Here is a 24484-nt window from a genome sequence, read left to right as displayed (position 1 = left end):
AGCGTACGGTGGAAACCACATCTCCATCCCCTTCCCATCCACCTCCGGCCCCGCCAAGCTGCCCAGCACCGGGGCTGGGGGGAAACACATGGTCCTGCTCGGGCTGCCCCGTGCAGCCAGCCCGGCTCACATCCGTCCCCCACACCCATGGCGGGACCAGCCTCCCCGGGGCCATAAACCCTTGTCCAAGGGCAGGCCGGGGCTGGGAGGTGGTTTTTGCGGGGCAGGGTGGAACACGTGCCGATAAGGAGGGTTTCTGCTGCATTCAGCCCCTGGCAAGAGCTGAGTGTGCGCTTCTGGTGATAAAGCAGCAATCTCCACTCCAGGGCCGGGGGTGAGTTCCCCGTGACCCGTTGCATCCCGTCCCCACGCAGAGGGCACACACCAGGCTTTAAATACATCTTTTATCCGGGGAAAAGCTGCAAACAGCCCCACAGTGTTGCCAAAAACCCTCAGCAGAGGTATTTTGCAGTTAGACGGCAGCACCCGGGAGCGAGGACATCTCTTGCCATCCCGGTCCCCAAGTCCAGGTGACATCAAGGGACTCCATTGGCCACAGCACTTATTCTAATGGTTCATAATTTTTTTAGCAATCAGAGGTCTGAAATAAATGGGGAAAAAAACCAGTTGTTTCACATGTTTCTTTTTCTTTTTTCTTTCTTTTTTTTTTTTCTTTCCTTTTTTTGAAGCTGTTTGTTCAGATGAAAAATTTGGACCGGAGAGGTGGTTTTTCCCTTGTCCCTCACAGCAGCGTCACCGCATCTGGGAAAGCAGCTTAGCGAATTATACACTATGATAATTGATTGAATTCATCAGCAAATAACGCAGGAGCCTTTAAACGTGGGGTCTGGAGAGGGGAGGAAAATAATTCTCCACGCAGTGATTTGTACCGCCCGGCACAGGCACCGTCAAGCCCACAAAACCACAGCCATCAGGAAAAGTAACGCGCAAAGCTGCACACCCAATTAAAATTAAAAAAAAAAAAAGCTCTTTTTGAGGTTTAAATCAGGAGGGAATCCTTTCTGTCCCTTCCAGAAGCTCCTTGGTTGCTCAAACTGAGATGGATCAGACAGGAGTTTTGAAGCACCCTTGAACGCTTTGGGAAATGGGATGGGGAAGCCAAAAATGTGATTTATAATAAAAGAAAGGAAAAATGGGCTTGAGCATCCCCAGCCAGAGGCTGTAGGACTGGGATATACCCAAAAAAATCACCAAATCTTCCCAGCCAGCACCGGTGCCATCCCCAAATACCCGCCCCTTCGCACAACCACCCCTGCCTGCCCTCTCCCATCACACCGCTATCGCAGCCAATACCATACAGCTCTCCGAAGAAATATTTGCTGTCAAACTCCTTATTTCCTTATTTTGGGGGCTCTGAGGTCGGGGGCTGCACCAGCGGGTGCCCCTGCCAGCATTGCCAGCAGCGGGCAGGGAGATTTGGCAGGTCTGGCGAGCTGAGAAGCTTATCCAAAATGCTGAGAGCATTTTGTGTTCCTTTGTCGCACCCCCCGACACACCGCAGTGACGCTCCGGCCATCGCACACGTGTCTGTGCACACATGCTGCGGGGAGGGGGGAGGACAGCGTCTCCATGCAGCTGGTGATGGGGATGCAAGCCGATGGGAAGCATCCTCCCGGCCAGGGGAAACCACATCTCGCCCAGCGTCCCCCGAGCCCGCGTCCCCACGAGCGGTTCAGCATCCGTCTCCGTGGCAACACATTTTTCACATCCTTCGATACCTCCTGTCCTTCTGGTGTGTGGCGCCAGCAGCCCTGGGTACCCTGCACGCTGGTGTCTGCCGCCCATCCCAGCACCCCTGAGAGGGGTGGGGAGAGCAGGGACCAGTCCCTCTGCTCTGCAGAGCGTCCCATGGGTGACTCTGAGCCCATCCTTGGTGGGTGCTGTGGTACACATGGATTTGGGGCAGCACAGAGGCACCAGTGGGCATCTTCAAGCTTGCAGGCATCTCACCTACCTTCCCGGGCCAACAGCCCCTTTGCCTGCCGGCACTCTCCCACATGTAGGATGTTTCTCTGTCTGATCCCAGCCGGAGCTTTACAGGACAGGCTGCCCCAGAGCTGCAGGCACCCTTGGAGATGCAGCCGTCAAGAGGACCTCTTGCCCAACATGAAGCCCCACAGCAGCAGCAGCAGCCCCTCTTGCACCAGCCTTGGGAGATGCTCGTGTGCAAAATGATGGAGAGCTGCCCTTCCGCTGCGGGGTCACCCATCGGAAACACCGACCTTGGAAAAGGCCTCCCTCGCTGGGATTTCCAGATACCAGCACCACGCTGAGATTGCAGAGCCTGTTTCGGCCATGCCGCTCACCCGAGACCCCCGTCGGTACTGGAGGCTGCACCGCAATGCCCCGGAGCCGGGAAAACCCCTCCCCAGCACAGCTGGGAACGGAGGCTGGCGGGGCGCAGGAAATCTCCATTCATTGGCGCTTGGTCACCAGCCAAATTGGACCCAAACCAACCATTTTTTTCCAACTTCCCAGTAAACTGGAGTTTCCAGAGACCTGTGGCCAGTGGGGAAAGGGGTCAGCAAGGGGGGCTGCAGGCGGATGCTGGCTTCGCCCCCAGCTCCGTGATGTCCGGGCTCGCAGGTGGTGCTGGTGCTGTTCCCCACCCATATGGGCTCAGGGTTGGGGGTTGAAGGGTGTTTGGGTGCCCACGTCAGCCAGTGCCGGTGGTGGGTGGCAGGGCAGGGTGGGAAGCTGTGATTTTTGGAGGGAGGTTTAATAGACATCAGACGGTTGCAGGCTCCTAAATCTCTTGCTTTTTAATTTTGGAAATGGCTCTGCAAACCCCTTAGGGTCCTCAGCCCCAGCGGGAGGACTCATCCCTCGTCAGGGGGCCATGCTATCCCCATGGGCTCACGCCAAGGGGCTGTGTCGGTGCACAGCTGCTCTGCAGCACCCAACAGGGCCAACAAGTCAAGGGGTTTCCCTCTCTTCCCCCCAAAAAAGCTCTCCGCTTCATGGCAGGTGTCTTCTGCGTCCCCATGGGGTGGTGGCCCTGACGAGGGGTGATGGGCTCAGCTAACCCAAGGCCTAAGCTCAGCCCGGGCATGGCTCCCAGGGCGGGGGCCAGGCTCTGGGAGAAAGGGATTTAGTTAACTAAAAAGAAAAAACAAAAACAAAACCAAAACAAAAGAAAACAAAAAAAACCCACAAAAACAAAAAAACAAAACCAAAAGAAAGTAACTATCAAGCCCACAAACACAGGTCTGGTTTTCATTTTGAAGGAACTTTTCGTTACTCATTTGTCATCAGCGTTATTCCTCCAAGTCCAAAACACTTGCTGTGATGGGATGGGATTTCCTTCACAGCCAGCAGAAATACTCCGTTTCTCCGAAAAATGAGGTTATGCTGGGAAGGGGGTCACTTTGGCAAGAGGCAGCAGGAGATGGACTTGGCTGCCCCCCAAGTGAGTGCTTTTGCCGCCGCGCTCACCCTCGTGCCCCGTGGCGGGTGGCCGGGGCGCTGCCGAGGGGCGTTCGCCGCGTGATGCCGGCGTGGGGAGGGGATGTCCCGCCAAACACCATGGTCCGGTTGAGCTGGATCCCCCTGCGCTGAGCCAGGAGGGGACCAGGACCCTGCAGGGATGGAGCTGCCTCCCACCCACCCACCCCATCCACTCCAGCCTTTCTCCTCCTTTCTCTTTTTTTTTTTTCCGCCTTTCCCTTCATTCTCCTCCATCTCCTTCCCTCCCCGCTGTCCCAGCCCCTTCCCCTTCCCTCCCGGCGTGGCCAGGCGCCAAAGGGACTTTGCACCCCAAGGCAGCGGCTCGCTCCCCGCTCCTTCCCGCAAGCCCGGTAGCCACAGAAGGGAGAGCAAAATGCTCCGGTCTTATCTGCGAGGGGAGGCAGGCTCGGTGGGCAGGGTTTGCCTGAAAGCTGTTGGCTTATAAGCAGCCGGCAGCGGAGGCAAAGCTATCTCGCAAAGCACCGAACGGATCCCCCCCTCCCACCCCGTCTCCGTGCACCGCTCCCGCCGCGATGCCCCCGGCGCTGGGGCTGCTGCTGGGGCTGAGCCTGGCGGGTGCCCTTCAGCCCGGCCTCGAGCCCCCCAGCTATCCCCCCAATGAGGAAGGGGCCATCCTCTTCGCCAAAGCCTACAACAGCACGGCCGAGCAAGTCCTCTTCAAGAGCGTCTCGGCCAGCTGGAATTACTACACCGACCTGACGCCCGAAAACGCTGCTCTGCAGGTGGGTGGTGGGATGGGGGGAGGGGGAGGGGGGATGCCACCGCTGGGGGTGTCCCCAGGATAGGGGACCTGGGGGGCTGGGGCATGGTGGGGACATTTGGTGTGGTCCCCTTTCCTCCTCGTGGGCTCCTGTCTCGGTACCCCAGGAGGGCAAACTGGGGACTTGTAGCCTGGGAAGCGCAGGGTGTTGCCCCAAACTGGCCCTCGGAGAGGCTCTGCCCCAGAGTGTCAGCCCTGGTCCTGGACCAAAGTCCAGGTTATTTTTAGAGGTGGTTACCTCCTCCCAGCACCTTCCACTTTCCCTCTGCCCCTTCCCGGACCCGGGTCAGGTGTCAAGTGCCCCTGTCCCTGCCCAGTGCCACCACATCCCGGTGCCGTGCCAGAGCCCCACCACACCCCGGTGCTGGGGGCTTTTGCTTTGGGGCAGACGCCCGGGAGCCCAAAGTGTGCGCAAGCAACAGGGTGGCATGGGGACCAAGGCTGCCACCCCCCCTCCCCGTGTCCCCAGCCCACGGGGACGAAGCCAGCTTCGGGGAAGCACTCCAGGCTACGGGGAATTTGCCGTCAGCCACGATACGTGCGGGCAGAGCCCCGGCGGGGAGCGATGCTGTGTGCATCCCGCAGGCGTGTGCGTGTTTGGCCGGGGAGGGTTGCGTATCTTTAGGCTGGATTTAGCGGGACAGGGATTGCGAGCAGCCTGGGGGCTGCTCTGTGGTGGGTGACCTGCAGCACGGCCCCTTCCCGGCGTGAGCCGGGGCACCGCGGTGCCTGGGCAGGCTGCAGAGGGTTCCCCGGCTCTTGCGGTGCCCCGGTGCAGGGGGCACGGCCACGGCACTGCCTGTGGCTCGGAGATATACCTGCCACCCCATATAGCTAGCGGTGCACAGGGGTCGGTGCAGCCCATACGTGACCAAGGTGAGTTCAGGGACCCCGGTATCACCCCTGCGCCCCACGGTATGCCATACAGCCCTGAACCCCCAGGGACAGGGGGACACAGCGTGCCCTGTGGCAGGAAAAAAAAACGTGTCTTCCTGCATGGGGAGGGGGAAGATCACCGCCAGGTCTGGCCGCTGCCAACTTGGCAGGACATCCGAGAGCACCCAAGTGCCCCTTCAGCCTTTTTTCAGCGCGCTGATGCCATGTCTGGGCAGGCGCCCAGCGTCTGCCGCAGATGCTGTGGTGGGGCCGCGGGACCCTGGGGCAGAGCAGGAGCATCCCGGCCAAGGTTAGGGCCAGGAAAGCACCTCGCACCGGACTTTTCTCAAGAGGCATTTCCAGGCCAGATTTCACCCTCTCCCATGTTAATAAACGCCCGAGGCTAACGGCCAGGTGATCCCTGCCCTGTCGAGGCTTCCAAGCCAGCCCGGGAAGAGAAGGGGATCTGGCCCCTGAGATCAGCCCAGGGAGGTGTGCGGTGGGACGGGGAGGCACTGGGTACTAAAGGGTTAACAGCTGGCCAGCACCACCTGAAAGGCTGAATTTGGGGCATCTGGGGAAGCCTTGGGCCAAGCAAACCCCACACATGTCTATAACACAAGAGGGGCTGAGCCAGGCCACCATGGTGTGGGCTCCTCCAGGACCTGCCACAAAAGGTGACCCCAGGACAGAGTCACACGTAGGGCAGGAGGTCGGAGGCAGGGATGGACAGAGGGATGCTGGAATCACAGACAGGGAGTTTGGCCACAGGAGAGGGAGATATACCACCTCCTGCAAGCTGGGGCTCTGGGCAAGGGGCTGGCGATGGTGTTTGGGGTTCAGGAGCTGCTCATGGGTGCGGGACTACTGCGGGTGCCCGGAGCAGAGCAGCCCCAGCGCCCTCAGCCACATCCTGCGCCGCTGAATCTTCACTGCGCAACCAGGAGCGGGGAAGGACCGGGGTGGGGGGCTTTGGTAGGGAGATTTGGGGGCTGCAGGAGTCCAGGAACCTCTGAGCACCCCAAAGGGGCACCCCCACAGAGAGAGCTCCTGGCTGCGGGCGCAAAGGGCCAGGGGTGGTGGGCACGGCCACGGCGAGGGGGTCTCAGGCAGCACCGCCGGCCTCAGCTCGCTCCACCGGAGCTGTCAGGAGAGTTTAGGGTACGATTCGCCTGACCAAACACAGGCGCCTTTTCAAGGAGAAGACAAAACACAGCTGGACTCTGATTCCTACAGCTCCCCCAACTCTGCAGCGGGGTCTGGGAAGGGGTAAAGTTATCCCTCATTTAGTGGGGTGATGTATGAGCATCTTACTCCGGTGCTGGGTGTCCGTGGGGCTGGCACACCATGGCGTGTCAGGGGGTCAGGGCTGGTTGGTACCCAGAGTGATGCTGCGGGTGCTGGGATGTCTGAGGGAAGTGACGGGTGCCCGGCAGTGGGCAACCAGAGGCACCCAGTACTTTCGACATCCCCACCACTGTGTCCCGTGGCTGCGTGGGTGCCTGCCCCGGGCAGCATCCAGCCCTGCCGCACCATAACTCCCTTCCCTCCCCGCTGCCAGCCAAGGGAATGTGAAGATTAAAATAAAACAAACCAGGCTTGTTGGAGTCAGGCTAAAAATGCCACGAATAACAGCTAATGAGCTCCATAAATCACGCTGGGACGGCACAGGGACAGCGTATGGGCGCTTTGCACCACCTCGCTCCACCCTGCGCATTGACTGGGCTGGGACCCTCGCAAAATATCAGCATTTCCTGAAAAAAAAAGCTGACACCAGCCAGTCTGGGATGCAACCACCTGCAATACACCCCGTCCCAAAATTAGGGCCAGCGGCTGCAGCTCCAGCTGCCTAAATAACCCCCCCCCCCCGCAGCGCAGGCAGCTCCCTGCCGTCCCACGGCCCTGGGAAGGGAGGTCGGGGCTGGCAGGAGATGGGTGATAGTGAGAGACCCAAAACTGGGGGGCTCGGTGCAAATCGGTGCCCCTCTGCAAGGTGAAACCCAGATATGGCACTTATAGGGCGTGGGCTGCAGAGAGCCAAAGGAGAAATGTGTAGATCCAGCAAGGAGGTATAGGAAGGAGAAAAGAGAACGTGACATCTTCGTAGTTTTCCTTTGGGCTTCTGCGAAGGTGAGAAACGGCAGGAATAGGAATAAAATGAAGCCAGACCTCAGAGCTCCTTCTGCACTGGGGTCTGGCAGCTACCAGAGCCAGCCCAGGAGCACCCAGACACCCTGCCGGCGTGGGGTGGACACCCCCAGCCCCATATCGCCACCCCATCTGGGCCATGATACCCCGGAGCCACCTCCAAGACATCCTCAAAGGCCACCTCGGCGGGTGCTCGCCCGGAGCGCCGCGAGCGAGCGGGGGCTGCAGACATTGCCGCGTCGGCTGGAAGCTGATGTCTCTATCTATGAATGTCACGGACCGGGGACAGCCCTGCCTGCCACCTCGTGTCCCATCCCCTCTGGCTCCCACAAACCCTCGTAGCTCTGAGCCCGGCCCCCAAACCATCGCCTGGGTGGTGGCATGGCCCAGGGCTGGTCCTCAGTCCTCATGTCTCCTCTCGCCGTGCAGGTCGAGGCATCGCTGGAGGAGCAAAACTTCACGGAGCTGTGGGGGAAGAAAGCCAAGGAGCTCTACAGCAGCATCTGGAGCAACTTCAGTGACCCGCAGCTGAGGAAGATCATCGGCTCCATCCAGACCCTGGGACCCTCCAACCTGCCCCTGGAGAAGAGAGAGCAGGTAGGGGAGGTGCTGGCAAAGCCCTGGGCGCTGCTGGGGTGCTGCGAAACCCCTTAAAGGGATTTTTCCCCAAGTCTCCGGGCTCTGTTGCTGGCCCGGTGCCCCTCCGCTGCATTTGGGAGGGACTCCCTGGCCTCTGCACAGGGAAGAGAGTGATGGAGGGGGGAGTTGGGGTGCCGTCTCCAGGGGATGTGGGTGCCTGCTGGCCCCGTTATCCAGCCCTAACCTCATCTCGGAGCTATCCCAGTGGGAACCGGAGATTTCCTGCTTACACAGAGCAGCCTTGGGCGTCACCTGGAGACCAGCCAGGCTGTGCCCATGGCTGGGGTCCAGCTGGCTCGACCCCCCCCTCCGGTGCTCCTTGGGGACGCAGCCGGCTGAAAAGGAGGGCTGCTGCAGCCACCCAGCTCCTGAGCCTCCCTGCGAGCCCAGAAATGCTGTGCCTCGGTGACACAGCTCCGCCATAGGGACAGCAGGACATCCTGAGCCTTCCCCATCACGGTCCTGAGCTTTCAGGGTGGCTTATCTAAATGCGACGCGATTTCGATTTCCCTCCATGAAAACATTGCCCAGGCTGAGGCTGGTGGCCACTTGCCTCTGCAGGAGGTGGCACTGCTGTCCCCTCCAGCCTGGCCCACGGCTCCCTGACAGCCCTCCCCACCGAAACCTTGGCAAAGCTCAGTGACACAATCCTTTCCGGAGAAGCGTCTGCCCCAGTTCCTTCCAGGAAACCCATCCCCACCCTCTTCCAGATAACAGACAGCATCGCGTCTCCTCTGAGCATCAGCCATGTCTCACCCGTCCCGGGGCAGCTCCATCCCGCAGCCACCACTGTCCCCTGTCTCCATCCCCTCTGCTCGGCCGGAGCAGAGGGATGGGAGCGGAGAGAGGGAAGGAGAGGAGGAATTTCCTTCCCTGGGAATGGGCTCCCCAGGCAGGTTCCAGGAAACCTCCTGTTGCTATTGTTTGCTGTTGTTGAAGTTCACAGAAATAAACCCCCCTCCTCCTCCTGCGTTTCTTTTTTTTTTTTTTTTTTTTTTTTTAACCCGCTTGGATAAACAGGCCATGCCGCAGCCCCGCTGACAAAGAGTTTTATAAATAGCCCCTCTCCGGGACACCACGAGGGCTCGTGCTGCGTTTGAGGGGGGCTCGGCGAGTGGCTGTGCACGGGTTTTCTGTCCCCAAAAGCCTCCCTGCGCCCACCATGCAACGGGTGCAAAACCTCTGGGTGATAACATGCTTATCTCACCAAAAACACTCTGTGTAAACACACCAGTCCTCCTCCACATCCCTCCGGACACACACACACACACACATGTTCTGGAGCTGGGAAGTCTGTAGATCCCTCCTGAAGGGCCATTCCCATCCCCTTCCAGCCCCAACGTCTTTTCCTTCCCCACAGTACAACACTATCCTGAGCAACATGGACAAAATCTACTCCACGGCCAAGGTGTGCCTGCCCAATGGTACCTGCTGGGACCTGGAACCAGGTATGGTCCCTGTCCCCCTGCTCCTGCAAGGTGCTGAGCACCCCACGGCCATGAGTTTGTCCCGGTCCCCAGATCCCCAGTAGGTTGGGGTTGGCAGGTCCCACCCACGTTCATCAAGGTTGCCCCGGGGCGAGGATGGGTATTTGGATCTCTGCAATGGTGGTGGCATCTCTGCAGAGCTGCTGTGGGATGTGACCCTTCTGTCCCGCCTCTCTCTCATGTCCTACTTATCCTCTCTGTCCCAGACATCTCAGACATCATGGCCACCTCCCGCAGCTACAAGAAACTGCTCTACGCCTGGGAGGGGTGGCACAACGCCGCAGGCAACCCGCTGCGCGCCAAGTACGAGGAGTTTGTGAAGTTGAGCAACGAGGCCTATCGGATGGATGGTATGAGCAGGATGGGGGGATGCAGGTGGGGTGAGGTAGCAGGGGTGGGAATTGAGGCCAAGGCAATGGGGTGCTCTGCTGCTCTCCCCATCCCCCATGCAGCTGGGCATCCAACTTCCATTTCCACTTTGGGGAACGGTCAAAAATCCCACTGCTGTCCCCTGGTCCCGGCTCGTGGGGCTGGGTGGGGGGCAGCCCCTGGGGGCCAGCGCCAGGGGTCATGACTGCCTCCCTGGCAGGATTCGAAGACACGGGGAGCTACTGGCGCTCCTGGTACGACTCAGCCTCCTTCGAGGATGACCTGGAACATCTCTACAACCAGCTGGAGCCACTCTACCTCAACCTGCATGCCTTCGTCCGGAGGAAGCTGTATGATCGCTATGGCCCCAAATACATCAACCTGAAGGGTCCCATCCCTGCTCACCTTCTGGGTAAGAGGAAAGACTCCCCCCAGCCTGTGCCCAGGGGTGCTGGTGGGGCTTCTCTTCCTCCCGACCTACCACCAGCTCTGCTCCAGCTGTTTTCTCTTCTCAGGCAACATGTGGGCTCAGCAGTGGAACAATATCTATGACTTGATGGTCCCCTACCCTGGGAAGCCCAACTTTGATGTCACACGCACCATGGTGCAGCAGGTGATGGGCTGAGGGATTCACTGGTGGCACCAGGGGGACAAAAACAGGGCTGTTGGCCAAGTCTTGCCCATAACATTGAGTCCATGGGAGCAGTTTCTCATACCTGCATAGGGGACAGCAGAAAAGCCATGTCCAGGAGGGGAAGGCACAAAGAAATGACCCCACTCCCTTGCGGCAATTACCAGAGGCAGTGGGTGGGCAAAGAGGAAGGGCAGTGTGGTGGGACTGGTGCCAGTCCCCACACTGGGGCTGTGTCCACACCATCACACAGCTCCCTGTCCATGCAGGGCACCAGCACCACTGTTCAGTGGTTCTTAGGAATGCTCATCCCATTTCTGGGGGCCAGAGCTCCCCATCAGGGTGAGAGGGGCAGGACCCGGGTCCCTTGGAGGGACCCACCTCTCCCCCACAGTACTGCGAGAGCATCAGAGGCGATGTCCAGGGCATGGGCAGCCCCTTCCTCAGCCGTAACCTACTGCCTGCTGCCCACCAGGGCTGGAACGCCACCCACATGTTCCGGGTCTCAGAGGAATTCTTCACCTCCCTGGGGCTGCTAGAGATGCCCCCCGAGTTCTGGGAGAAGTCCATGCTGGAGAAACCGACAGACGGGCGGGAGGTGGTGTGTCATGCCTCAGCCTGGGACTTCTACAACCGCAAGGACTTCAGGTGAGTGGGGACATGTAAAGGCCAGGGCTACAGGGTGACACCCTCCTCCAGTCCCTTTGGGGGTCACAATTTTGGGTACCCCCAGCCTGGCTGTGCAGCCCAATCTGTCACCTTCTGGGGTAAGGTCTGGGGGCACCACGCTACCCTGCCTTCCTCTCCACTGGGTCTTTCCCCTTCCCCATGGGGTGCTGCCACCCTCTCAGGGACACTGGAAGGTCCTTCCCATCGAGGGGGGCACAGGCAGCCTTGGTCCCTCACCCAGCTCAGGCAACGCTCTCTTTTCACCTGTTAGGATCAAGCAGTGCACAACGGTGACCATGGAGCAGCTGTTCACAGTGCATCATGAGATGGGCCATGTCCAGTACTACCTGCAGTACAAGGACCAGCCCGTCTCCTTCCGCAGCGGGGCCAACCCTGGTTTCCATGAGGCCATCGGCGATGTCCTGTCCCTGTCTGTCTCCACCCCCAGCCACCTAAAGAAAATCGGTCTCCTCAGCAGTGCCACTGAGGACACAGGTATGGCAGCCACCCTGGCATGCTGGGTGGCCTGGAGGGCTCAGGCACTGCCTGTGGCAGCAGGAAGGGTTTGGGACATGCCAGGGAGGGCTGCAGTCTGGCAACACAACCCAGAGCAGGCAAGATCCCATGGCTGATGTGTGCCTTTCACCCATGCTTGGTTCCATGCACAACCCCTTCTTGGCTCCATGGGTCCATGTAGGACCCTTCATGGCTCCATCCTCTTCACCCCTGAGGGCAGGAGGAATGCTCTCCAGAGCTTGTCTGTGCTCTTCCCTTCTCCATCAGAGCCCCAAACCTGAAAACATCATCTTTGTGCTTCATTGGCTTTGACCTTTCCAGAGTTCCCCTTTCCCTTGCCAAGAAACATCTATCCCAGGAGCTCCTGGTGTAGTTCTGCGGAGGTGGCGCTGAGCGCTTACGTGCACAGTCATGAGGACAGTCAGCGGGTGATGTTTCTGCCTGCCAGCCGGTGCAGCAGAGGAGGACTTGTCACCGCAGGGCACTGCCCGGTTTGGCGAGAGTCTCTCCCCCCGCCCAATGTCTCTCAGCCGACAAGTCAAAGCGAACAGCAGCAGAGGAAACCAAGCGTTCGCAGATTCCTGCTGCAGGCGGCTGCTTTGCGGAGGAGGGACAGTCCCGGGATCCTCCTGCCTTGTCGTTAAATATGTTTCATGATGGGGAAGCCATCACGGCAGCCAAGAGCATTGGGCCGATGCTGCATAAACACCATGGAGCAGATGGTCCCTGCCCCAAGGCATCGCTGCCCAACTAGCCAGCCCTTGGCAGCCATGCCACCATAGCAATGGCAGCCAATAGCCCCTCAGGGCAGTGCTGGCAACCCCTCTCTGACCCCACAGCTTCAGCTGGGTCTCCAGCAGGTCCTTCTCCAACCTTCCTTCCCCAGATTTCCTCGAGGCAACGGGGAAAGCAGATGTCACCATGATATGGTGGTGACTGTCCTAGACTTGACTCCGGTTCTCGGTCTAAACCATGAGAGCCTTTGCAGTGGTGACAGCCCTGCAGATCAACCCTCTTTCCCCCTGAGGTCCAGGGTGGATGTGTGAAGAGGGAATCATTAGTTACACTCACCAAAGACCTTCTCACTCTGAGAGCCAGGCTGAAATCAAGGGGACACCACGCTTGTCACTCCCATTGTCCCCACTTAGTAAAAAGGCACCCAAGTAGGACCTGTATCCAGAGAAACCTCCTGTGTCCTCCACAGCCTTCTCTAGGGAGCAAAATTATATGTTGAAATGCTGTCCCCATTTCTCATTCAGACCTTCTCACCCTCTTGTCCACAAAACGTCTAGCAGCCATAGTCCTGTCTGGCCAGACTCCTTCCCAACCTGGTTCAGGCTTTGTTTCATGCAGAGAGCGACATCAACTACCTGCTGAAGATGGCCTTGGAGAAGATTGCCTTCCTGCCCTTCGGCTACCTCATCGACCAGTGGCGCTGGAACGTGTTCAATGGCCGCACACCCCCAAGCCGTTACAACTACGACTGGTGGTATCTGAGGTAGAGGACAGTCACCAGGGGTGGATGGGGGTGTGGAAGCTGGGGGTGTGCGAGGAGGGAAGGCAGGAAAGAAGAAAGGATGGAAAAAAGTAGCCATGGAGATGGCTGGAGAACAATGGATAGATGAGTGGATGGGTGAGTGGGTGGATGGATGGACGGACGGATGGATGGATAAACGGATGGATAAACGTGGAAGCATGCTCCAATTGTGCAGGTTTCTCCAGCACTGTGCCTTCCCTTCCTGATTCTTCTCACCCCTTACATCTGTGCTCATGCTCTTGTTCTCTGTTGTCTACAGAACCAAATACCAGGGTATCTGTGCTCCGGTTTCAAGGAATGAAAGCAACTTTGACCCTGGAGCAAAGTATCACATCCCTGGGAACACCCCTTACATCAGGTAGAGGAAGTGCTGGCAAGGGGACGAGGCTTGGGGAGCAGGGGCAGTGGGGGCTCAACTCTGTGGGCAGGGACTGGGGTGCACTGCTCCTCCTCAAGACACAGAGACCACGCAACGCTTGGGACCACAAATGGTGGGGAGCTGCCGTGTGGCCGGGAGCCTTCCCCCACTCCCTGGCACTTGTCTGCTTCCCTTTGTCCCCAGTGCTCACCTTCATGGGCTTCCTTGGCAGGTACTTTGTGAGCTTCATCCTCCAGTTCCAGTTTCACAAGGCGCTTTGCCAGGCGGCCAACCACAGCGGTCCCCTGCACACCTGTGACATCTACATGTCCAAAGAAGCCGGAGCCAAACTCAGGTGGGGACAGAGGAGGGTCGGGACAGTCACCATGGGCAGATGTGTGCGTGGTAGCTGATGGTGCGGGACGGAAGGGAGGAAGGGAGGAAGGGAGGAAGGGAGGAAGGAAAAGTGGCTGTGGAGATGGCTAGAGAAATAACTTTGCAGATGGATGGATAGATGGATGGAAATACATGGAAGCACTGGGGTGGGGTGAGTGGTCCTCACCAGAGTACTGCTATTGTCCCTGTCACAAGCTCCCACCCAGACAAGAGGTCACTAAAGCACATCTGGTTCCTGTTGACTCCCTGGGTGTTAACAAATGCATGAGTATGTGATGGGGAGTCCTCAATCCCCATATGCAGGACAGATGGGGTCTTCAGAGGCACTTCCCAGGTTCGTGTCCCACTCAGGAACAGCATCTTCAACCCTTGCGATGCTGAGACACCACCACCGCTTTTTTCCTATCCATCCCCTGGTCTCATGCTGGCTCTTGCTGTCCCGCTTCTCTGCAGGGAAGTGTTGACAGCTGGGTCTTCCAAGTCGTGGCAGGAAATCCTGTTCAACCTCACTGGCACGGATAAGATGGACGCTGGGGCCCTCCTGGAATACTTCAGCCCTGTCACCAAGTGGCTTCAGGAGCAGAACAACAAAACCAACGAGGTGCTGGGCTGGCCAGAGTTTGACTGGCATCCCCCTGTCCCTGAAGGCTACCCTGAAGGCATTGGTAAGGCTGCAGCTCCATTCAGGCCCTGGGGAGGGGCAGGAAGAGGTCTCCCAAAGGACACCACTAACCCTCAGGCAGGATAGTGCTGAGGGAGGTCTCTGCTGTGGGTGGGGGAAGGTACCCGTGCCAGCAAAGAGAAGTAACCATGTGAAGTCCCACAGGGTGTTTCTTCCCAGAAAGCAGGTGCCGTTAGCCAACCTCGTGGCGTACCGTTGTCTGAAGCTGTGGCCTTGCTGCTGCAGTAATGCCATCAGTCATGGCGTGAGAGGTCATCTGTTTTCAGCTGCATCCTTTCTGCCCAGCCTTTCATGCCCGGTCTAGGGCATGCAGCGTGTCCTGTTATCCTGTCCCCTGTCCCATGGAACACCCCCAGCAGCCCCCCTCTGCCCCCCATTTCTTGGCTCAGCCTGCTCCCAAGTTGTGGCATCCTTCAGTGGACCTGCAGTTCTAGGAAATGCTCAACCATGGCTTCGCCATGGGGTAGTGCTCTTGCAAAGAGGACTCTCCTGACTCACCTTCTCTTCCCCCATTTATCTCCACCTCTAGACAAAATAGCAGATGAAGTGCAAGCGAAAGAGTTCTTGGCTGAGTACAACAGCACGGCTGAGGCAGTGTGGAACGCCTACACTGAGGCATCCTGGGCCTACAACACCAACATCACTGACCACAACAAGAACATCATGGTATGGGAACAACCCTGAGGCTGTGTGGGGAGAGGCAACAGCCATGGCAGGCAGCTGGTACCCAGGGCACATTTCAGATGAGCTCTGAAAGCCCAGGCAGCCTCTGCCCCAAGCCAAGGGGCAATGTTCTCACCCAGGAGGTGCCTTTTCCATGAAAACCCTCGTCATGTCACAAGGTACCCATGGAGCAGCCATGGGGAGGTTGCCAGTCATGACATGCCAGGTGGTGTTTCTGGTGATGGCCTGTGTCTCAGAGATCTCCCTCAGGTAACTCCTCTCCTGTCCCTTCCTGCCCTTGCAGCTGGAGAAGAACCTGGCCATGTCCAAGCACACCCTTGAGTATGGCATGAGAGCCAGGCAGTTTGACACCTCCGACTTCCAGGACCAAAGTGTCATACGCATCCTCAAGAAGCTGAGTGTCATTGAGAGGGCAGCCCTGCCTGAGAATGAGCTGAAGGAGGTGAGCTTCAAGGAGACAGAGCAGGACAGGGTTGTCCCTTGCCACTACCTTGTGTGGAGACACAGGCTTCTCCCAACTTCTAGGAAATGCCACTGGGCAGCCACCCTTTGCCCTTGAACAAGGTGATAGTTTGGTACCTTCTACACAAAGCTGTGATCCTTGTCTCCAGGATTTCCCACCCAAAGGTTGCCTATCCCAGGCTGCAGTGGGGCCTGGCTGCTTCAGTGGCAATGGCACGTTGCTTGCTGGCCCTAGTCCCTCCTGCATTGACTCCTCTTCGCCTCCATTTGGGGTCACACTGGGCCTTGGAAGGGAGCAGAGGAAAACACCTGGGGACATCTCAATGAGCTGTGACATTCTCCAAGAGCAGAAGCAAGGGCAACCAACTCACATGATCTGATTTTCTTTGCAGTACAACACCCTCCTCTCAGATATGGAGACCACGTACAGCGTAGCCAAGGTCTGCAAAGAGAACAAAGTCTGTTACCCCCTGGATCCTGGTAAGATCTGGCAGGGTGTCCAGTGAGTCATCTGAAACAGGCACAGAAAAGAGGGATTTTTTAATAGGTACATGGAGAAAAGTCATGAAGGGGCCTTTCCACCTTCTCTGTGATGGCTCCTGAGTAGCATGTTGGGTCTAGCACCATTGCATCAGTCCGGCCCATTCAGCAGCATCACTTTGGTTTCATTGCTCTCTCTTCAGACCTCACAGACATCATGGCCACCTCACGGGACTACAATGAGCTTCTGTTTGCCTGGAAGGGCTGGCGGGATGCTTCTGGGAAGAAGATCAAGAACAACTACAAGCGATACGTGGAACTGAGCAACAAGGCAGCCGTGCTCAATGGTCAGTGTCCCGCTCCCTTAGAGACCCACCATGGTCTTACCATCTTGTAAGCAGAGAACTGGGCTGATCATCCAACTCGGGGCCAAAATCTTGAAGGTGTGGAGGTCCCACCAACTACCATGAGATCCACTGTCTCCTAGATATGGAGGGAGCTGGGGTGTCTGAGCAGCAAGGCAGCCTCTTGCCCAAGAAGGACAGTGTCTAACAGGTTCTATGCTTTCCTTACCACAGGCTACACAGACAATGGGGCCTTCTGGAGATCCCTGTATGAGACACCCACCTTTGAGGAAGATCTGGAGAGGCTGTACCTGCAGCTGCAGCCCCTGTACCTCAACCTGCATGCCTACGTACGCCGAGCCCTATATAAAAAGTATGGTGGACAGCATATAAACCTGAAGGGTCCCATCCCTGCTCACCTGCTAGGTAAGGGCTTTGCTAGGCCCTCGAGCAGAACTGTGTCTCCCACCGGGCATAGTTTGCTCCAAGACTTGCCAAGAGTTGGGGCTGGTCAATGTTCAGCTCTGGCTGAAGGGCCAAGAGCCCATGAGATGGGTCCTTCAGAAGCCAGTCTGCCCCAGGGAAGGGCAACACAGCATGACTTGACCTCTCACGCATGGATGGACTCTTGCTTGCACCAACCTTGTGCAGGCAGGGCAGGGAACAGGCAGGTCTACTGCCGGTGCAGGAGTTGGGAGTAACTGGTTGCCTTTGTTCTTCTCTCCCTGTCTCCCTTCTGCCATGCGTTGTCCTCCTGTGCTTCCCAGGTAACATGTGGGCCCAGTCATGGTCCAACATTTTTGACCTGGTGATACCTTTCCCGGATGCCACCAAAGTGGATGCCACCCCTGCCATGAAACAACAGGTCAGTGCTTTTCCAGGCTGCTCTGGGGAAGCTCCTTGGGCCCCAGCACCCTTTGGCCATTGCCACCACCCATGTTGCCAAATGCTCTGGTGCTGCCAAAAAACTCCATCTGTATTTTCTCCCCACCTGGATATGCCAAGGCCTGAATCCAGCTCTAGCTGCCCCCAAAAGACTTACCCTGCCCAGAAGAACAAGGCTGTCTGTCCTCCCACCCTTCCCAGCCCCCGGCATCCTTAGCATCCCCTATTGCCCCTCACCAGGTCCTCTGTCTGCTCTCTCCCCAGGGCTGGACACCCAAGAAGATGTTTGAAGAATCAGACCGCTTCTTTACCTCTCTGGGCCTCATCCCCATGCCACAGGAGTTCTGGGACAAGTCCATGATCGAGAAGCCGGCAGATGGGCGGGAGGTGGTGTGTCATGCCTCAGCCTGGGACTTCTACAACCGCAAGGACTTCAGGTGCCCATGGGGAACAAGTGGTGGCCTCAGCTGTTGTGGTGCTGGGGCAGATAGCAATGTCTTGGTAGAATACGAACACACGGCCTCATGCCACCTTAGTGTCTGCTGTCCTGTGGCTGTGGCAGCCCCACTCTGGCGTTGTCACTGGTACCCAAGATGCGGGCGTTGCTGGCAGGAGCCCCCATGGTGGATGGAAGGCAATCAATGCCTTCCCTGCTCTGCCATGGAGAATCAAAAAGCCGATAAACGAGGACAGGAAAATGGACAGGGGCAGCAGGAGATGCAGGAGAAAAGAGAGAGACCAACACAATGGAGTAGGACCAGCCTGGCCTGGCATCAGATGTGGGGTGGGGGCACATGGAAAGGGAGACCAAAGGGAAAAATAGCCCAAGTAGGTGTAATCATTCCTTGAGATTGTCACCCCAGCACTGGCCTCCCTTCTCGCTCCATCCCACATGTCCTGGTCCAGGATCAAGCAGTGCACTGTGGTGAACATGGACGACCTAATCACGGTGCACCATGAGATGGGCCACGTCCAGTACTTCCTGCAGTACAAGGACCAGCCCATCTCATTCCGCGATGGGGCCAACCCTGGCTTCCACGAGGCTGTTGGGGATGTCATGGCCTTGTCTGTCTCCACTCCCAAACACCTGCACAGCATCAAGCTGCTGGACCAAGTCACGGAAAACAAAGGTGAGCTGGCAGGGGAGCACCACGCAGAAAGGTGGGGGGCTGCTGGGGACAGCTGGAAATGCAGAGGGTCAGGATGGGCTGGGCAGGGTGCAAGGGGTCAGGGATGTGCGCAGTGGTTTTGCATGCGTGGAGGGGACAGGACCTGGTGGGGACACCCTGCTCTTGGGCAGAATGACCCATACGGGATGGAGAGGTGGGTACAGTACTGCCTTGCTCACACCTTCCCACCCCTGGGCAGAAAGTGACATTAACTACCTGATGAGCATCGCCCTGGACAAAATTGCCTTCCTGCCCTTCGGGTACCTCATGGACCAGTGGCGCTGGAAGGTGTTTGATGGACGGATCAAGGAGGACGAGTACAACCAGCAGTGGTGGAATCTCAGGTGTGCTTGAATTCAGACCCGTCTTTGGTGCAAGGGCCTTGGCCATTGTCCCACTGTGTTTTCTCCTGTGGTCCAGTTGGCTGCAATGAGACACGATGGAATACATAACCCCTCACCCGGTTCTCACACCCCACTGTGTCCCCTCCCAGCTTACCCCACCTTCTCCTCCCCATGCTGGGCTAACTCTTCCTCTCTGGCCCAGGATGAAGTACCAGGGCCTGTGCCCACCAGTGCCAAGGTCTGAAGATGACTTTGACCCCGGGGCAAAGTTTCACATCCCTGCCAACGTCCCCTACATCAGGTGAGTAATCAGGGCTGGGGCAGGAGGGCCACCACTTGGACACGGAAGCAGGACCTCCAGTTCAGATGCCAGTGATAGCACCTTGTTTCATGGCTGGTGGGATACTTGGTGGTACCATCCTGAGGGTACTGGAAAGCTCCAAGGACCCTGACAGAGCTTCAGAGGAGAAGACTGGGTTTGGGGGAATTTCTCCCTATCTGAGGAGGAGGGACTCATCCACCCAGGCAGCCATAAAACACTTGTTAAAGGAGAAATGGCATCACTAGACTGGACTGAGTTGGTGCAGGTGGAGCTCCAAAGCCAGTGATGCTCCTCCAGACTGGGAGGTGCAACTAGGTGATGAGGGGGGACCATATCCTCCCTTGCACAGCCATGAGTAGGGTCCATTCCCATGTCCTCACTCCCCTCCACCATCCCCCCAGGTACTTCGTCAGCTTTGTGATCCAGTTCCAGTTCCACCAGGCACTCTGTGCGGCAGCCAAGCACAAGGGACCCCTGCACACGTGTGACATCTACCAGTCCAAGGAGGCTGGGAAGATCTTGGGGTAGGTGTGTGGGCAGGGCAGAGCCAAGACATTTATGTCCCTCAAATACCTTAAAGCCAGCAGAGCAAGACAGGAGGCAAAGCAGCCCCTGGTCATCCATCCCACCCCTGTCCCAGCATGGGTTGCTCTGGTCCTGGGGTGTGGGCAGGGGGGACCCCGAGCAGGGGCACCTTGGGCTGGGTGCTGGGGCTGTGATTGCAAAAGCAGCCACTAGATGGTAGCTGGGACCCTGGGAGGTGGAAGGCTCCCTCCCTCCCTCCTCCTCCTCCTCCCCCAGTTCCTTAGGGAAAACAACCCCCTTGCTCAAGAAAAGCACCTGCAAAATTAACCCTTTCCCCCAGGAACTGCTCTGCATCAGGCTGGATGAATCCAGGAGGGCTTTAATTCACATAACCCCCCCCTTTTCCCCAAGCAAAACCTCCTTCCCCGTGCTCTGGGCTGGCAGCCTTGCAGTGCTGAGGGCGCAGACCGCGCTCCGGGTTGTTGATACCAAGAGCCCCAAGCCCTGGGGAAAAGGGAAGGGCTGGTGGCCAAGAAGGTGATGGGGAACCCACTGGAGCTGATTTCTCCTGCCACAGGGAGGCCCTGAAGCTGGGTTTCAGCAAGCCGTGGCCCGAAGCCATGGAGCTCATCACCGGGCAGCCCAACATGTCAGCTGATGCCCTGATGAGCTACTTTGAGCCGCTCATGACGTGGCTGGTGCAGGAGAACAAGAACAACGGAGAGGTCCTGGGCTGGCCCGAGTACAGCTGGACTCCTTACACAGGTACGCAGGGCTCAGCCAAGCACGGCAGGTCCATGACGGGGCAGAGCTCAGCCCTCACCAGGGCCAGGATGGGGCACATGGGAGACATGGAGCTGTCTCGGTGCCCCTTGGCCACCCCCAAATAAACAGGGTGTTTGGATGCTTTTCCTTGATTTCCCATGGAGCTGAGATTACGGGGGACATGGCATCCAAAAGACCAGCAAAGGGAGAGCTGGTGATCCAACACACCCCAGCCCAGAGTCACCAGCAACAACCTTGTCCCTTATTTCTCCATTTTCCAGCCACTCCAGTCCAACCCAGCTCCGACCAAGCCAATTTCCTGGGCATGTCCCTGGCCAGCGATCAAGCCACAGCAGGCGGCTGGGTCCTGCTTGTCCTGGCACTTGTCTTCCTGATCACCACCATCTTCTTGGGTGTCAAGTTCTTCTCAGCCAGGAGAAAGGCCTTCAAATCCAGCTCAGAAATGGAACTGAAATAAGGCAGCCGTCAGCGGGGGAGCATGGACAGGGTGCAAGCGTGGGCATTTGGGCAGGCTGGCAGCGATGCCATGGGCACATTTGCCAACGAAGCCATGGGTCTCCACAGCCCAGGATTCCTCTTTCCAATCAGGTCAGACTTTTTTTTCCACTATGCAAGAGCCAAAGCAGAAAAGAGCTATTTATTTGTCAACGTCTGCATCAGGGGAAGAGAAATTCAGGCACCGGCAGGCACGGAGCCGTCATGGGCTGCCCCTGCGCCCAGGGCTGGGAGCCAGTCCAGCCTGGGCACCCACCAGCCATCTCCGACCTGTAGGCAAAGCCATAGGGACTTCAAGTGACAGAGGGCAGTTTGGGGAGGGACAGCGCACATTCCCACCCTTGGTTTGCTCACTGCCTGGCTGTTTGCTTGCACGGATGAAAAAATAAACCCATGTCTTGTCACCCCCAGAGCAGCAGCTCGGCTCATTCTTGGGGGGGGCGGTGCTCGGATCTCAATGGGACAGGGAGGTGGGAGGCAGGAGAGCTGCCACCCCAAACCCAAACTACAAACACCTGGGGACCAGCTTGGCTTTGGGGCAATACACCTGCAGCACCCAACCTCCCCCGTCCCCGTCCTGAAAGCTCAGCATCCCCATCCTCCCCTAAACCCTGGCTCCCATCACAGCTGAGAGCTCGTGGGTTCACCATGGAGCACGTGTCTAAGGAAGGAGCTGAATCATGGCCAGAAATCCTCAAAGTGCAGACCTGAACTGTTCAAAGGGTTGGGGGGTCACCAAGCCCAAGCTGGGACAGGGCTGGAGCTCACGGTTGATGTAGTTCCAGCACGGGAATGACACGTGTTTACGTAAGAGCCAGGGGGGCTCCGAGGTCAGCGATCGCCTCTCGTCCTCCAGCTCCCGATTATCTTGGGATCAGCCATGCTTGAGACCCCCCCCCCCCCGCCCCCGCTGTCTTTCTTCTGCTTCTGTAAATAAAAACTTCGTATTTGTTTTACAGTGATTAGGTGCAAAACTAATCCCAGGCCGGGGATTATTGCAGCCTTATAGAGCCGCGATCTGCTGCAGCCCAGAGCAGGAGGGGAAATGAGGGGATCTGGGATGATCCACCCAGCCCCCTCCCGTCTGATGGCCTCTGCCCTCAGTCAAGTCTTGCTGAGGGAAACTGAGGCCTGGGAGAGGCTCATTGCACCCGGGACAAGAGCAGAAGGCAGGTGTCTGCCCACCCACACTCGAGTTTTTGTTTGCTTTCAATCCTTCAATCCTCCTCCGAGCACAGCACACCCGTGGGGAGGTGAAACCCCGACCGTTCATCTTTCTCCCCCAGACCCGGGGAACGGCCGCCCACACTCACCCCGTGTTCTTCCCATGGCCGTATCCTGATGCGTCTGCTTTATATCCCGGCACACCAGGCACCCTCCTCTCCCCCCTTCCCGGCAGCACGATGCTCGCGGAGCGGAGACCTGGCACGGTGAGAGCTGGGTTTGAAGCCAAGTGTATTTTCAGCCTGGGAAAGCAGGCTGGCGCAGGTGTGCTCCATCCAGCTCAGCTCCTCCCCGGTAATTTTGAGCTGCCTGGCTCCTTTCTGCCCCATTAGTGGAGGAAAAGATGATCAAGATCCTACAAGTTTCATGAAAATTGCTTTCTTAGAATCATAGAATTGTCTAGGTTGGAAGAGACCCTTGGGATCATCGAGTCCAACCATCTACCCTACTCTACAAAGTTCTCCCTACACCATATCCCCCAACACCACATCTAAACGTCTCTTAAACACATCCAGGGATGGTGACTCAACCACCTCCCTGGGCAGTCTATTCCAATGCCCGACTTTCTTGAGGGAAAGCAAAAAAAAAAAAAAAAATCAAAAAACAAAAACACTGAACACTCTGACTCAGGGAGTGCAACACAAACTCAGCCCTAATTAGACATCAGAGAATCCACATAGGGGCTGACTCTGTCCTGGAATGGACACTGCTACAATGCTGGGTGATACGTGCACTGGGCTGTGGCCTCCTTCTCAGAAACAGATAGACAACCCAAGCCCACGGTCCATCCAGAAGACAGGGCTGGACACCAGGGTACCTTCAACACAGGTCCAAGGTCCACACAGCAGATGGGATGGGGCTGGACACCAGGCGACCTTCAACGCAGATCCAAGGTTCCACCAAGGAGATGGAGCTGGATACAAGGTCATGCCCTGCTCAGCTCAGGAGAAGACTGAAGGTCCCACCTTGACCTTAAATGGAGTTGCTGGGCTGTGCGGGGGCAGGTGTAGCTTTTCAGGGCAATGAAGGGCTGCTGGTGCCGGGAGGACTCTGCCAAGCCGGCGGCAATGTTTTACAAGATACCTTTAAACTGAGGATGATTTCCCTTCCCCGTTGCGATAACATCTGGAGAGATATTGCTGCCTTCTGGCTCCTGCATCATGCTTTCTGCTGAAATTAGGAGGCTTAGCGAAATTACTCCCTAAGGAGAAAAAAAAAAGTAGCAAAAAAAAGAAAAAAAAAAAAGGAAAAGAGCAGAAAAAAAGGGGAGATTCTTCCTCAATTCATGTGACTCCTCAATGGGGGGCTCAGGAAGCAGTGGGTACCCCAAGCTTTTGGGGGGGCTGCCTTGCACCACCCTGCCTGCGCACGAGGCTCCCGGAGAGGAGATTTGCTTTAAAATCACAACAAATTAAACCAAGAAACACCCCGGGTTCCCTTCGCCGGCTCGGGGACCCTTTGGGCACCGCAGAAAGCCATTTTCCATTTTTTTAATGTTCATCATCCGTGGCGGGAAGGTGGCTGGGGGGGGTTCCCACACCCCGTGGCCCCTCGGCGCTGGCGGGGGCCCAGCCAAACCGGGGCTATTCTTAGCCGGCGGGTGGCCGGGCAGGAGCAGGCAGGGTACACGGGGCCGCGTTCCTCGCATTCCCCTTCCCCAGGGACAAGGAGCGCCTGGAAATATGCAGCCACAGCTTGGCAGCAGCCGGGGGCCGTCAGCGGGGGCCACCCGGGGCGGGGGGAGATGGGGGGGAGGCAGCCTGGGGGGGGGCCCTGGGGGACCGCAGAAGTGTGGAAGGCATGTGGTGAGCCAGTGGTAGGGACCGGGGACACCCCATCCCTGCCACCTCCCTGCCCGTGGCTTCAGCCCCCGTGAGCCCTGGCTGGCACTGTCCTTCCCTCCCTGATGCTTGAGCAGGGCTGAGGGGGCATAAAGGTGAATTTGGGGGTGAGAAGCAAGTGGGGTACCCCAAAGTCCCCCTGCCCCCCCAGCAGTCTCAGCAAGCCCCATGGTTTAGCTAGAATTCCCTACCGAGGGGGACATGTCCAGCCCGAATGACACCCCCACCCTCCTGATGTCCCCCCCCATGCTCCATCAAGTGCCAAGCACCCTGGTGGGGCCACCACCCCCCCCTGGGGACGCGTTGAACTGAGCACCCAGCTGGGTCCCACCCTCACCGGGGGATGCACACGGGGGTGCGAGCTGG

At 57.8% G+C, this 24484-nt stretch overlaps 1 protein-coding gene across 1 annotated transcript; it reads left to right on the top strand.

Annotated features, from left to right (window-relative positions):
- Positions 1-4001: 4001 nt before the first annotated feature.
- ACE (angiotensin I converting enzyme) lies at positions 4002-21456 on the top strand (the record flags this gene model as incomplete). Its single annotated transcript, XM_082494777.1, has 25 exons — positions 4002-4211; positions 7703-7870; positions 9273-9360; positions 9606-9749; positions 9989-10180; positions 10284-10381; positions 10875-11047; positions 11340-11563; positions 12938-13082; positions 13381-13479; positions 13712-13834; positions 14329-14540; positions 15087-15223; positions 15525-15683; positions 16096-16183; positions 16387-16530; positions 16762-16953; positions 17295-17392; positions 17677-17849; positions 18319-18542; positions 18781-18925; positions 19128-19226; positions 19649-19771; positions 20350-20537; positions 20819-21456. The coding sequence occupies 25 exons, from the start codon at positions 4002-4004 to the stop codon at positions 21013-21015; spliced, it is 3843 nt and encodes a 1280-aa protein (XP_082350903.1). The 3' UTR covers positions 21016-21456.
- Positions 21457-24484: the final 3028 nt, after the last annotated feature.

The sequence above is a fragment of the Vanellus vanellus genome, assembly GCF_965231255.1.
Source record: "Vanellus vanellus genome assembly, chromosome: 24".
NCBI classification, from domain to species: domain Eukaryota; kingdom Metazoa; phylum Chordata; class Aves; order Charadriiformes; family Charadriidae; genus Vanellus; species Vanellus vanellus.
Note: the sequence above shows the minus strand (reverse complement) of the source record. Positions and strands in the feature narration are given on the sequence as shown.